Below are 15,147 nucleotides of genomic sequence, written 5' to 3' on the forward strand. Positions count from 1 at the left end.
ACTCAGGTCCTGCTCTTTGTGCATCTGCTTAAGAGTAGAACGGGTCTGTGTAGGAATCCAAAAGCATAAAGGTAAAGAAGGGAAAGTATAACTTGCAATTTAACATAAATATATATAAATATTAAGCACATAACCCACCAGCAGGGGCAAAGTAGCTCCCCATGGTGTAGTCGTAATTACTGCTATGCTGTGAAACATTGCAACAGTAGATGGCATTCGAAGATCCTGCCGACTGAGGTGGAACACAGTAACTGATAACCATGCGTTTCTGAGACAAATGATTCAGTATTTTGGATTGGACAGCAGGGGTCAGACCTACACAGCAGGATTTCAAGTGAGCAGTCAACCCTGTAGAACAGCAAAATGGATCCAGCGTGTTTCTTTGTGCCGGTGGGTTGGTGCTCCTTTCACTTTCACAGCCTCCATGTGTAACGCTGTAAATAAACACGTCTTTCAAACTTATGTCGGGGGGCCTGTGCAGTTCAGGGTGCAGCACAATGTTTCCAGCTGGGTGTCATGTTTATATGACTGCTGATCGGCGCTGACGCTGATAAACCAATGGGACCGCAGTGGAGTCATGTGATGTGGTAATAAAGACAAAAGCCACAAGAAATGAGAAAGAAGAGCAAAGAAGCTTGATATACTTATTTATCAATGAGACTAATCTTTTTTTTACCCTCATCTCAACAAGGCACAAAACACCTCTTTGCCTTTGCCACTGAAATAGAACCTAAAAGGGGATTTTGAACAAGCCACTATTTGGTTTTAATAATCATAGATGAGCTGTTGACGGCTTGATAAAAATAAATATCTCAAAGTCACATTTCAATCTACATTTACTGGCACTGGACATTTACAGGCGAGCAAATTTCAGTGAAAGATTTTGGCTAAGGTAATTCATTTGTGGTCAGGAAGTTTAACGCAACTATGGAACAATTTAGAAGAGAGACAGATGTGAAATGCAGTTTTCTGAAGATATATGCTTCCACACATCTACAGTAGCTTCAATAAACTCTTAGCATGTTGACTCCTGGGGGGGCCTCCTTACCGCCCTGACAGGGCCTGTTCCTCTTATCTGGCACCATCTCCTGTCTGGAAGCTCTACACCACCCTTATATTATCATCATCCACCTGCATGACAGCCAAGCACCACTGAGTGCACAGCCGAGAAGAGCAGGAGGTAGATGGCTTTACACTGATAACGACCACATTGTTTCCTCTGGCGTTGCATGTTATGAAGGGATTATCTCCAGATTTATAGATTATACTATATAATGACAACTGCTAATGCTGGATGAGCTCGATGATTTAGAGGAAATGCATATTGCACTGGGCTTTTTGCTGTGGAGAGTTGACTTGTAACAGAATTTCAGCCAAGTTGACCAAAGAAAATGACACAAACACACATGTGATGAGAAGCATAATTGCAAAAAAAGTTCAAAAGCATTTTATGCAAAACAAATAATCAAGCAAGATGTTACAACGACACGATGAGAAATGACTTCCACCTTCAGATGCGAACTTAATGCAAAGTCAGTGTTTTTCTGCAAATATGGAGACAAAATCTAAACTCAGCAACTCAAGGACAATCGCTTCAGTTTGGCATACTAAAACTGAAATATAGTCCAATAAACTGTGAATGTTTAGGACAGGTAAAGGAGACACTGGGAACAAAAGGGAAAAGGTTTTTTTTTTTCAAACAAAAGTAGCATTTCTCCTACACATGTAAAAAAGATATATATTTTATCTTGTTACAAACTGTGTGTGTCGTGCTGAAACGCATCGTCAGATAAACAGCCCTTCATTCAAAACATTTTTTTTTAAAAGTGGTTCCTGAATTTGAAGAACCGTATCACGTAGCCCTCTCAACCTGACAACTTCACTAAAACAACCATAAATCACAAGAGAGGATGGCTAAATTATGCTAAAGAGCGCTAACTGATTAGCATTAATGCGCTCACTTTCTTCCTCAAGCGCTGAGGCATAGCGGTTTGTTTTTCTGCCGACAGACAATACCATTAACCTTTGCAATTCAGCCTCTGCTGTGCGCCTGCAGGTTGGCGGAGGCAGTGACCCCAAAACTAGATGTTGCCACTGAGGGGAGGCAGAGAGGGAGCAGGGGTGGACAAATGTTCTTCATAAAACACAAACCACATCATCAGATCACTGGTGAGTTACAGATCTAATCTGCCTCATGCATAAGCTCATCTCCTTTGACACAATAGATACATTTAAGCATAAACTAGTGTGACTATAAAGATGGGTGAATGAGTGACCAAGTGTGTGTGTGTGTGTGTGTGTGTGTTACTTGTGACATTTACATAAACATGTATCTATCTGTAATGAAAAAGAGGTAACACAGGTCATATCCTTGGTAAAGTCTGGGATTTACGACATGAAGAAACATTCAAGTTAATCATCAGTCTTTCTAATATCACACTAATCAAGCGGTAGACTGAACAGAACTCATCAGAAGCTATTTCAGCTGTTTAAGTCACTGATTTTCTCTGCACCATATATTTTTTTTTAATCTAAAATAGGTCACTATCGGCTCTAGGAACTACAGTAAAAGTTGAGCGATAAGTTTATCAAAGGCTGATGCTGATTGTTTGGAGAGAAGGTAGCCGGATGTACAGTCATGTGAAAAAGAAAATAAACCCTCTTTCAATTCTAAGGTTTTACATATCAGACATAAAAATAATGTGGTCTTTACCATGTGATCAAAATTAGGTAAATACAACAACCATATTAGACTGTGTCATCATTTAATCAACAAAACTAAGCCAGAGTGTAGCAGCAAGGTGTGAAAAACTAAGTGAGCCCCGTGGTATAACAGCTTGTAAAACCACCTTAATCAACAATAACTTGAAGTGAATGTTTTCTGATGTTATTAGTTTCTCACATCACTGCGGAGGAATTTTGGCCCACTCTTCTATACAGTGTTCCTTCAGCTCATTGAGGTTTGCAGCATTTGTTAATGCTCGGCTCTCTTAAGGTCCCGCCACAGCATTTCCATCAGGTTGAGGTCTGGACTTTGACTGGACCATTGCAACATCACTGCAGGAGTTCATGGTGGACTCAATGACTGCAAGGTGTCCAGGTCCTGTGGCTGCAAAACAAGCCCAAATCATCAGCCCTCCACCACCGTGCTTGACAGCTGGTATGAGGTGTTTGTGCTGATATGCTGTGTTTGGTTTTCTCTAAAAATCTCCACTTTGGTCTCATCTGTTCCAGAAGTCTTGTGGTTTGTTCAGATGTAACTTTGCAAACCTAAGCTGTGCTGCCATGTTCTTTTTAGAGAGAAGAGGCTTTCTCCTGCAACCCTTCCAAACAAGACATACTTGTACAGTCTTTTTCTAATTGTGCTGTCATGAACTTTAACATTTAACTTGCTAACTGAGGCCTGCAGAGTCTGAGATGTAGTTCTTGGTTTTTTTGCAGTTTCTCTGAGCATTGCACAGTTTGACCTTGAGGTAAACTTGCTGTGACGTCCACTCCTGGGAAGATGGACAACTGTATTGAATGTTTTCCTCAAGTAAATGATCTCTCTAAGTGTAGAATGATGAACACTAAATTGTTTGCTAATGGTCTGTGTTGTTATTTATTGGAGATTGTAATTAATTTATCCCTATATCCAGATATGTAAAACCTTAGAACTAAAAGAAGGTGTACTTTCTTTCCTTGAATACAGATACTTATTGTATGTATCATCTAATTAAATTTCAAAAGGTAATCAGACATATTTCCTGAAAAGGCTTGTTGCAATGCAGATGCTACTATATTCTTAAATTCTTTACCAACCTTGCGATATTGTCAGCAGCCAGTTCTGTGAAATTATAGGCTGATAATCCTCAAATGCCACATATCGCAAAAATAGCAAATAATCATCACCACTTCTGTCAAAATCTGAGGCTTTTTGTGGGGGATCACTTGCAACCAAAAGTCTCCATTTGTCATTTGAGCTGTTTATGCTCAAATCTGTGAGATTAAAATCTTTCAGGAAACACTCAGAAAGCCACAGAAATGATAATGGTGAGATAACATTTTACAGATAAGTGGCTGTTGAGTCGACTTTGAAAAGGAACCAGTTATGTGGCGAAATAAATGTAACAGAGCGTTTTGCTTTAGATTAGTAGGGAAACCTAGTTAGGTCTGCTTTTAAATTAGTTTGTTAATATTTCAAGCTATTTTCAGGCACTTTGTACATAATGTTAAGTATTACGTAATACTATCAGGAAAGTGTTAGAGGAAGGCTGGTGAAAAGCTGTATTTTCTTTCCATACATCTATATTATTAATATTTTTCTCCCATAATGGCTTAAATAAGGCATCAGAGACTTTCTTACCATTGAAGTTATGCCTTTTCTCTTTAAGTGTTCCTATTACAAACTGACCCACAACAGTTAAGCCATCGTTACAGGTCAAGTTTGAGGAAACAGAACAATATTATAATGATTAGAAATTGCAATTTCCCTGCTGAGCTCACCCAACAGAATCCTGTTCCAGGATCAAATATTTCCTCAACATATATCAAAGACAGTAAAATACCTACCATTAACTATTTGAATGAGTTTTATTGAAAAACAGCTGAGGGGTTAGTGTACGTTACCTGGTACTGCTGGTAGTTGTAAAGGTTGCCATAGTAGGTGGGGTAGCGTGACGGCTGGTAGAAATTGTAATACGAGGTTTCCAGCAGCAGGTCGGACGATCCTTCAGTATGAGCCCTGGCAGCAGCTGATGGGCTGGAGGACGATGCCGAGCGGCTTCCTGGAAATAAGACCCGAAGAGTGGACGGATGATGAGACAAACAGGGGCTCAGAGGTTAAAGCTTAGGGCATCTGATCAGGACTTTCAGATTATTTGGAAGGTGAAGCGCAGGCTAGATGTATGCACATATTTTTGCAGCCTTTAAGCAAGCATTTATGTTTTTTTACACCAAAGAGTAACATTTAATTGAAAATGCAGTTGGATCAGTTGGAAAACAGCAGGATTTTCGGGTCATTCTGCCCAAACACAGATCAAACTACTGCCAACAGCACCACCTGCAGGAGTCAAACATGCAGACAGGAGGGATTGGTTCTATCAGGATGAAAAGTACAACATAATTACTCGCTATCTGTTGTACTTTTCTTATCAGCAAGGCCACATTCTTCTCAGGCAGACCCTGATCTTTTGGTCTCGCACAATGAAGACACTATGCACCAGTGAAGCCAAATAGAATGACATTTGTTGTCCCTGTTCTACAGCAAGTCTTGTCATCACCGTATCAAAGAGTGCTCGACTCCTTTTTCCAACCACAGTCCAGTCTCTCTGCAGCCAAGATAAAGAGGCTGAAATCTGAGCATGAGCAGCCTTGACCTTCATCATATCATAACTCCATATACCGCGTTCCCTCCCGTCTATTAAGCCGTCACTCTACCTGCAGGAACAAATTCAAGGATAACATTTGAATTTGCTGCCATCAAATAGTTTTTATTCTGATTCATTCAAAATATCTGACTGTAAACATTGTTTTAGGTAGAGAACAATATGTACATATAAGTTTGTCATTTAAGACGTAACTATAATGATTAGTCTGTCTGTTCACGAGTGAAGCAAATCTGAAGCGACCATTTGAAAACCCACTAAATGGAAATGCGAATAAGACACATTTTCTTCAACTGGTTTGATGAAATGACTTTAATCTATGGCATTATCTGGAATATTAGGTGATATCTGGGAAGACACCTGCCAGTCACCCGTTTATTTTTCGTCAGCTCAGACCAGAAGCAGCCGGTGAGGTGAAAGGCTCATTTCCACTGATGGGTATCGAGTCTTCTTCGAAACAGGCGAAAACCACCTCAAGCTTGCAGATTTACGTTTTTGCACATAAGCGAAAGATTACCTTTTATTTTTTACTGTTTCCATAAACTTTTTCTTGCTCACATCCTCTAAACGCGAATCGAAAACAGCAACGGAAATCCATCCATTTATGGTGACACTGATCAGGGTCAAACAGCTGAAAACGTGCTGTTCTCTGTACATGAAGTGACCTCTCAAAGTCTAATAAAGCAATTAGTCTGATCCTGGTGTCAACTATGAGTTCATTATAAAGCCATCATCCACTCGTATTAGGGTTTAACAGAACAATTACGCAGGTGGGATAGTTTTTGACATGTCTGCTGATTCACTATGGATTAATTGAGAAGCACTTTTTTTTTAAAGTGAATAAAATCTTAGATTATAGTGCAAAAAAACACAGTAAAAATCAATTGTGGTATCATCTAAGCACCTGTTTATATCTTGTAATACTTAAAAATCATATTGTGCAAACATTTATTTCACCTGGAAGTAGGTAAGTATTATTCAATTCATTTCAGTTTTGTCAAAACAAGCGACAGCTCCGACCAGCTTGATGGAACCAGGTGTGTTTGTCACTTTTCTTTAAAAATAAAAATTTAAAAATCAGTTCAATAGTTCAGTACCTGCTGATCATATCCTGTTGGACTGAATAAATCAGCCGGAACTGTTTCAGGATCACAGTTAAAGGGGAACTCCGGGGCATTTGAAGCGCAATCCCATTGCTAGAGGTTGTCAAATACTGATAGTAGGACACAGACTGGTGCAAATCTGCGCTCCCTGTGCGGCGATTGCGCTGTTTGCGCAGCCTGTCATGCTAGGCTAATACGTGGTGGCCAAGGGGCAAATTCTAAACCTTCCACGTAAAACAACAACTTGCACACTGCAGAAACGTCACACCACTTTATAAACTTGGGCTGAACAATATGGACAAAATTTCATCAAACAAAAGAGTGCAGTTTTATTGATTAATTTTCGCCAAGCACGACCTGCACAACACCTCGCTCTGGTCGACATCATCCTTTCTAAATCCAAAATACCTCCAAATAATGGAGGATGATTTATGTTTTGGCACAAAATTAGATTCTGCACTGCCACCGGCCGAATTATCTTCCGCGCTCATGTCACTTTTCTTTCGTTTCTTTCGTTTTGATTTCACCGTGAATTCCCCGTGAATGTGTGTGGCTGTGTGCGTCTCCCTCACTCCCACCCTCCTATGTTTGTCATTGGTTGGCTTCAGCTGTCGATCCACAGCAAGCGTGAAATAAGCTTTGTGGTTGGCTGGCGGTGGGGTGCGTTCAAGCGCAATCTTAAAAGTAATGTTTATGGTGACTGCCGGAGCTGTATAAGCAGGGCGAGCGCGGGGGAAATATATCGTTTATATCGTTGCTTTTTCGAAATTACTTTCTTGAATGTTCATATCTCGATATGGATACGATAACGATATATCGTTCAGCCCTATTATAAACCATCCGACAATAAAGTCACACGCCTTACCATCAAAACCATATGCATGGTTCTCACATTACTGGCATGGGAACGTTACAAAACAACTTTATAAACAGCATGTAACTCACCGGGTGTTGGTATGCGCGCGCATGTGAAAGCCCAAAAGAGTCGATGGAGAATAATCCCATATACAAAACAATTATATTCTCTAGAAAAACTGTGTTCAAGTATTTAAAACATTACAACAATATTACTGGGCATGTATTGTTGTAATGTTTCGTATATGGGAGTATCGTCCATCGACTCTTTTGGGCTTTCACATGCGCGCGCATACCAACAACCGGTAAGTGACATGCTGTTTATAAAGTTGTTTTGTAACGTCCCCATGCCAGTAATGTGAGAACCATGCATATGGTTTTGATGGCAAGGCTTGTGACTTTATTGTCGGATGGTTTATAAAGTGGTGTGACGTTTCTGCAGTGTGCAAGTTTTACGTGGAAGGGTTAGAATTTGCCCCTTTGCCACCACGTATTTGGCTAGCATGACAGGCTGCGCAAATAGCGCAATCGCCGCACAGGGAGCGCCGATTTGCACCAGTCTGTGTCCTACTGTCAGTATTTGACAACCTCTTGCAATGGGATTGCGCTTCAAATGCCCCGGAGTTGCCCTTTAACTGTGATACACATTACATATTTGCTAGTTTTCCATAGTTTTGTGTACAGTTATTCTTTAAAGCCTTCCATGATTTAAAAGGAATTTGCTAATATTTGAAATGTTTTACATCAAATTTAACAAAAAATAAATCAATGAAATGCATTAAATTTATATAGTTTAAGTGCTGCTGTAAAATCTTCCAATATACCAACATCTCACCACCACTTAAGAGGCCAAACACATCTTTAATGCTGTGAATGGAGGAATAATGATATCATGCATGCCTCTCTTCAGGCTCTCTTCAAATATTTCTGCCTTCTCTCCAAATCTTTTGATGTCTTTTGATAGGATTTTTGGTTTGACACACATTTTGAATGGCTGTGTTTTACCTGCGACAGCTAAAGAAGAGCTGGAGATGTCGTGTGGTGTGCTGGATCGTCCCTCCACAGAGAACAGGCAGTCAGCTCCAGCTTCGTTCTTTACCATCACCTCAGGACCAGACAACGCCACAGGACTACAAATCCCGAGTTCCTCTTCTTGAGCCTGCTGTCTCCTCAATGCAACCTGAAAGGGAGGAGGAGGAGAGGTTTAATAAGAAACTGTACGGCATAGAAAAGATAAAAATAAATCAGACTATAACTGGATTTTTGTGAAATCTATGATAGCTTCTTATGTACGTTTGGGGAAGATATCACAGAAAAACATTACTATCTGCACTTCAAAGTTAAAGCTTATCAACCACTTCTATCAGTTATTTTTTGTAAGTAGTTAAAAAACATGTTATTTGAGCCACCTGTAAACCAAAAAAAAAATCTAAAAATATTCTGATACCAATGAATTATCTGATTATATTGTTTTTAATATGTTTCATAATCAATATAAAATATAAACAATACACGTTGAACATTGAACATTGAATAATATAAGCCATGCGTCTAGTTAAGAACGGGCTGTTGAAAACTGTGATGGGTGCTGGCATTTATATTCAGTAGTTTAGCACTTTTACAATGCAATTGTGTGGATCATTATTCAAGCTCCAGTGCAGTAAGAAACCTTATGCCTATGCATTAAAAGCTAAATCTATTTCAATCTGTTTACACGACGGAGGACAAATAAACCAGGTACAAAGGTGCAACATTCTGGTTAGGCAAAGATTAGATGTTATAGAGGAGGAGGTGTTATACCAGATTATGAGTAAATCACTCAAAGACACACGGGAGAAAATGATCCACATAAGTCAGCCGTGGTTGGATGTTCCATTTTGGTTTGCCGGTGAATTTGTTTCTTGCTTTTATAGACCATGCAAAAGCCTCATTATTTCATTTATTTCAAGATAAACTGTCTTTTATGTGTAGAAACAACACTTGTTCAACCTTTAAGTACTGCGTGAATGACACAGCCAAGTGTTCTATGGATTAAAAAAAACAACAGACAAGCACAATCCTCTGAAAACGGGAGAGAACACTTTCATAGATTACCAGAGAGTCTGGCTCCTTGGAGGCAAAATATGAAGAAATAACGGCTGGCCCCGGGCTTTTGCACAATCCTATAACTTACCTTGGATTTCCTTTAGGATTAATAAGATACCATCTATCTATGTATGAAGCGGTTCGCAACATGCCAGTTTTAAAATGTGCAGCATATCAATAAGTTAGCTCAAAACATAGTCACCGATGAGCCTAAATCTAAAATGTATCTATTTATAACCCTCAAAATGTAACTTCAATATAGAAATAAAGTTACATGCCAAATAAACGCAAAATATGGATACAATAAAAAAGTGTTGCTGATCTATTTCTTGTAGGCTTTTTGTTACTTTCCACATGTAAGCTTTAGCAACTTTTAATAATCAACATCATTAGCCGTGTGGAAACTTCGCTAGCTAAACTGAGATTTAAGTTTTGACCTGTCTGTTAGCACACAAATGTAAACGAGGGTAAACATGCTGTTAGTGCTTAAAAATATGTATAAAAATAAACTATCCAAATATGAATACATTTTCTCCACACAGTCTCTTCGTCTTTTCGCGGGTCAGACGCAGTTTGAGGTGACAGTTGGCGGAGATAACGGGTTACCTGCGCCGCCATGACTCTCTGCCTCTCCGCTATCAGTTTACATTTGGGACACTGGCAGTCCCTCCAGTTGCAGAATCTTTTGTGGCCCTTCAGAGGAGAGACGTATCCGTGGTTCCTGCAGCGGGAGCATTTGGGCATCCTGGGGGACTTCTGGCCTTTGGTCGGAGACTGGGGTCTGGTGCACTCTGGCACCTGCTTGCTTTGCTTGTCCTTGCTCATGGCTGCTGCTGGTAACTTCAGGGCTGGCTCGGGAGCTACTGTATATGCTGAGAGTTTAGATACAGTTTGGCTGGTTATGTTGTGTACTGGTGCCAGGCTGGGGTTATAAGGCCACAGCCCTCCCCGCTTTGCTACCGCTGTGGCTGTGAAAAAAATAAAAAGAAAGACAAAGAAAAGAAAAAAAAATGTGAGACTTTCCCTAAACTCCAGTGGGAGGAAAGGAGCTGGAAGCGGGGGAGAGCATCTTTCTTCTTCTCCGCTTCTACTGAGATTGTTAGTAAAATAAATAATTAAAAAACTGTGTTTGTCTATATCAATAAACAGTAGAACCAATACAAATACTTATATAATAAAATAAAACTCAGATTAACAGGATTATTTGGGAATTTACCAGTGAAATTGCTCTCCATTTTTGTAATTCCATAATTTAACATATTATTTAACTTTGGTGGCCTGAAAGTGCAAACAGTAGAAAATAGATTTCCACCACCTACAAAAAAAAAAAAAAAAAAAAACCCTGCTAATAAAAGAAGCATCAGTATTTCAGATAGTGAAATTAAATTCTGTTTACTTATATTGCGACAATTCCCCACAGTCATCTCAAGTTTAAAGAAAAATAAACTAGTCTGGTTAGATACAGTTTAGTTTCATCCAGTTACACTTCGAGTGTGATGATTGTCAAAACCAGTGGCGTGGTGGTGAGGAGATAGGACCCAGATGCAAATATAGAAATAAAAACTTGATTTATTTCAAAGACTGTAACAAAAAACGCGGCAAAGCTGGAAAACAAAAACCTAAACTGACAAAATAAGACTTAAGGAACAAACAAAAACCTGACTATGGACAAACCTGAATGACTGTGAGGATCTACCAAAGAACATGAACAAACTGGGAGACTAAATATTATGGAGGGTGATTGGTAAGTGAGTGCAGCTGATGACTGGGAATAAGAGAGACTGAGGAAAGTTAGTAAATGGCAAGGCTAAACTGTAAACTAGAGACTAAACAGAAACACAGATCATGACAGAAACACAAAATGCAATTCATGACAATGATCGAATTGCTGTGATGAAGAAACCAACAGAAACTTCTCTTCAATTCGTTCCCCTCTCCTGAGCATGCAAGAGGCGGCAGTGGAGAGAAAAACTCTTTTAACAGGAATAAACCTCCAGCAGAACCAGGCTCAGGAATCTGCCGTCTGAGAGCAAAGTGCTCTGTTGGGAAAATATCAAACTTTGGGATCTTTAAGTTATGATGAATCTTGGTCATTAAAAGCCAAGCCAATGACAAGACAATGTCTTCCTGAGGCCCACAGGTCCAAAGACAATCATCTAAGTTTTGCCTGAATTTAGAATATCAAAATTAAGTCTTCCAGACCTTTATTTCTTAAAGACAAAAAAAAAAAGTCACTGAAAAATCTATTTCCAAAACAGCACTTTAAAAACACAATGAAATAGATGAAGATAAAAACAGTTGAAATCAGACTAAATAGAAAACCACAGTAACACTGTCTGACAGTGAAGAAGCTGATCACACAACTTCCAGTTCTGGCTCTTAGTTTTTCGTAGTTCATTTGCAACATGAAATAAACGTTTTAGCCAACATGTGATGCAGTTTTTCAGGACATCAGCTCATTTGGTGTTCATTCACCCCATCTCAATTAAGAATAGCTTCTAAGTTTGATGGTAATTCACCGCTCGATGTCAGGTTTATGGCACATAGGGTCACAGAAAGGTTCGACACAAATTTAATGGCATCTCTTAAGACTTACACCAGAAGTCTGAAGAGATGCCATTAAATTTCACATGTTTTATATGAGTTTATAAAAGTCAGCGAACAAAGTGAAGTTTAACTGTAGCCTTTTAAAATCTTAGAATCTATGTCTGTGGGTGGCTGAAAAATGAGACTAATTGTTTTCTGTGGTAAAAACATTATTCAACTATGAACCCGAACAGCGTTACTCTGGATGCAGATGATTAGTTTCCCTAGTTAAATTTCATTCTCCTTAATGACTTTCATTGTATCCTAATACTCAGTTTGTATAAACCAATGATTTTACTGTGATTTAACTAAATAATTTGCAGTTATATTGTCATGCATCCACGTAGCTTCATTTTAAATTGCATTTACTGCAGCATTTTTTTTTCCTTTCACTTTGCCGCATGGTGAACTAATAAATGTATTCTCTCTTATTAATTTACTAGGCTTGATTGAGCTGAAAAATAATTAACCTCCACAGTCAGCCAGCCAAGGGGGTTTATAGGCAGGGAGTGAGGTGAAATACCAAGGCACCAAATCAAACCTCCTGCAGCCAAACAGAGGGGAGGATGAAAAGTTACCAATTACAAAGAGGCTCTGAATCACTGTATAAATTTAAATAACCACTACACTTGGGTGGTTCAGCTCCTGGAGCTGCAAGGTAACTGGATGTAGAGTTGCAACAATGAGTTTAACTGCCTCCATGGCATAAAGATAGATTATAATGCAGTAATAAAGGGCAGTGTAAGGAAGGTTCTGCCAATGGTGTTCAGCACTGGATTAGAGGCTAATAGTATGTACAACTGGTAGTTTAATCGATAAATTCTAAACTATGATGCGACTACAAGGACTATCTAAAAAAGATTATAGGCATATATGTGGATGATGCATTCCACGCTAAGAGAACTGGTAACATTACATCACGAAGAACACAATTCTCACAAGTAATGTCAGATTCACCATATTTGTTATTAAGGCTGTGTTCCAAACCGCATACTTCTCCTACTTCTCCTACTATTCCTACTAACTTTTTGAGTTAGTAAGCGAGTTTGAGTCAGCGAGAAGTTCCCGAATACATACTAGATTCTCCGAAATGTTGGGTATGCATCATGAGGTTACTACTCATACTCAAACTACCCAAGATGCAACGTAACGTGATGTCACCGATCGACATTTCCTGTCAAAACGGCAGTTTCGAGCTAGCTACAACGAGGGTAGGTTCACTTCCTGTTTTCAAAACAAACGCACCAATTGTATCGTAATGGCTTTCCCTACGATAAAAGGCAACAGGTATTTTATTTTGTGAAAATAACCGGAAGTGCGTTGCTCAGCTTTAGTAGCGCCGAATTCGTGGGAACAAAATTGTAAATAGCCGGTATTTTGTCAGGTTTTCAACACGTTGGCGATCTAAACGACTACTTTCTCACCTGAAAATGTTTCAAGTGTTGCTAAAGTTTACAGAGTTTAGAGCTTAAGGGAAATTAGCTTCAGGCCGGCTGATTTCGGCTCGGGCAGGAGTGAAATGCATTGTGGGTAAACGCTCTGCATACTGTCTGATCGATGAGTATGCAGTATGGAAGTATGCAGTATGCAAGTATGCAGTATGTAGTATGTAGTATGTAGTATGCAGTATGCAGTATGCACTATGCAGTATGCAATATGTAGTATGCAGTATATAGTATGTAGTATGTAGTATGCAGTATGTAGTATGCAGTATGTAGTATGCAGTATGCAGTATGTAGTATGCAGTATGCAGTATGTAGTATGCAGTATGCAGTATGCAGTATGCAGTATGCAGTATGCAGTATGTAGTATGTAGTATGGAAGTATGCAGTATGTAGTATGCAATATGTAGTATGTAGTATATAGTATGTAGTATGTAGTATATAGTATGTAGTATGTAGTATGCAGTATGCAGTATGTAGTATGCAGTATGTTGTATGTAGTATATAGTATGCAGTATGCAGTATGCAGTATGTAGTATGCAGTATGCAGTATGTAGTATGTAGTATGCAGTATGCAGTATGTAGTATGTAGTATGTAGTATGCAGTATGTAGTATGTAGTATATAGTATGCAGTATGCAGTATGTAGTATGTAGTATGTAGTATGCAGTATGTAGTATGCAGTATGCAGTATGTAGTATGCAGTATGCAGTATGTAGTATGCAGTATGTAGTATGCAGTATGTAGTATGTAGTATGTAGAATGTAGTATGTAGTATATAGTGTGTAGTATGCAGTATGTAGTATGCAGTATGTAGTATGCAGTATGCAGTATGTAGTATGTAGTATGCAGTATGCAGTATGTAGTATGTAGTATGCAGTATGCAGTATGCAGTATGTAGTATGCAGTATGTAGTATGCAGTATGTAGTATGTAGTATGCAGTATGTAGTATGCAGTATGCAGTATGTAGTATGCAGTATGCAGTATGTAGTATGCAGTATGTAGTATGCAGTATGTAGTATGTAGTATGCAGTATGTAGTATGCAGTATGTAGTATGCAGTATGCAGTATGTAGTATGCAGTATGTAGTATGCAGTATGTAGTATGCAGTATGTAGTATGTAGTATGCAGTATATAGTATGTAGTATGTAGTATGCAGTATGCAGTATGTAGTATGCAGTATGTAGTATGCAGTATGTAGTATGTAGTATGCAGTATGCAGTATGTAGTATGCAGTATGTAGTATGCAGTATGTAGTATGTAGTATGCAGTATGCAGTATGTAGTATGCAGTATGTAGTATGCAGTATGTAGTATGTAGTATGCAGTATGTAGTATGCAGTATGTAGTATGCAGTATGTAGTATGTAGTATGCAGTATGTAGTATGCAGTATGTAGTATGTAGTATGCAGTATGCAGTATGTAGTATGTAGTATGCAGTATGTAGTATGTAGTATGCAGTATGCAGTATGTAGTATGTAGTATGCAGTATGCAGTATGTAGTATGCAGTATGTAGTATGCAGTATGTAGTATGTAGTATGCAGTATGCAGTATGTAGTATGCAGTATGTAGTATGCAGTATGTAGTATGCAGTATGTAGTATGTAGTATGCAGTATGTAGTATGCAGTATGTAGTATGTAGTATGCAGTATGTAGTATGCAGTATGTAGTATGCAGTATGTAGTATGTAGTATGTAGTATGTAGTATGC

At 38.8% G+C, this 15,147-nt stretch overlaps 1 protein-coding gene across 1 annotated transcript in view; it reads right to left on the reverse strand.

Moving 5' to 3' along the window:
• Positions 1–10,305, reverse strand: part of dmrt1 (doublesex and mab-3 related transcription factor 1) — a 30,091-nt gene extending 19,786 nt beyond the window's left edge. Inside the window, exons 1-3 of the mRNA XM_075468926.1 lie at positions 10,016–10,305; positions 8,330–8,504; positions 4,609–4,766 (exon numbers count right to left, since the gene is read on the reverse strand). Coding sequence (XP_075325041.1) covers positions 4,609–4,766; positions 8,330–8,504; positions 10,016–10,234 — 552 coding nt within the window. The 5' untranslated portion in view covers positions 10,235–10,305. The remainder of the gene's footprint in view (positions 1–4,608; positions 4,767–8,329; positions 8,505–10,015) is intronic.
• Between the last annotated feature and the right edge of the window lie 4,842 nt (positions 10,306–15,147).

Source organism: Odontesthes bonariensis, chromosome 6 (assembly GCF_027942865.1).
Source record: "Odontesthes bonariensis isolate fOdoBon6 chromosome 6, fOdoBon6.hap1, whole genome shotgun sequence".
NCBI classification, from domain to species: domain Eukaryota; kingdom Metazoa; phylum Chordata; class Actinopteri; order Atheriniformes; family Atherinopsidae; genus Odontesthes; species Odontesthes bonariensis.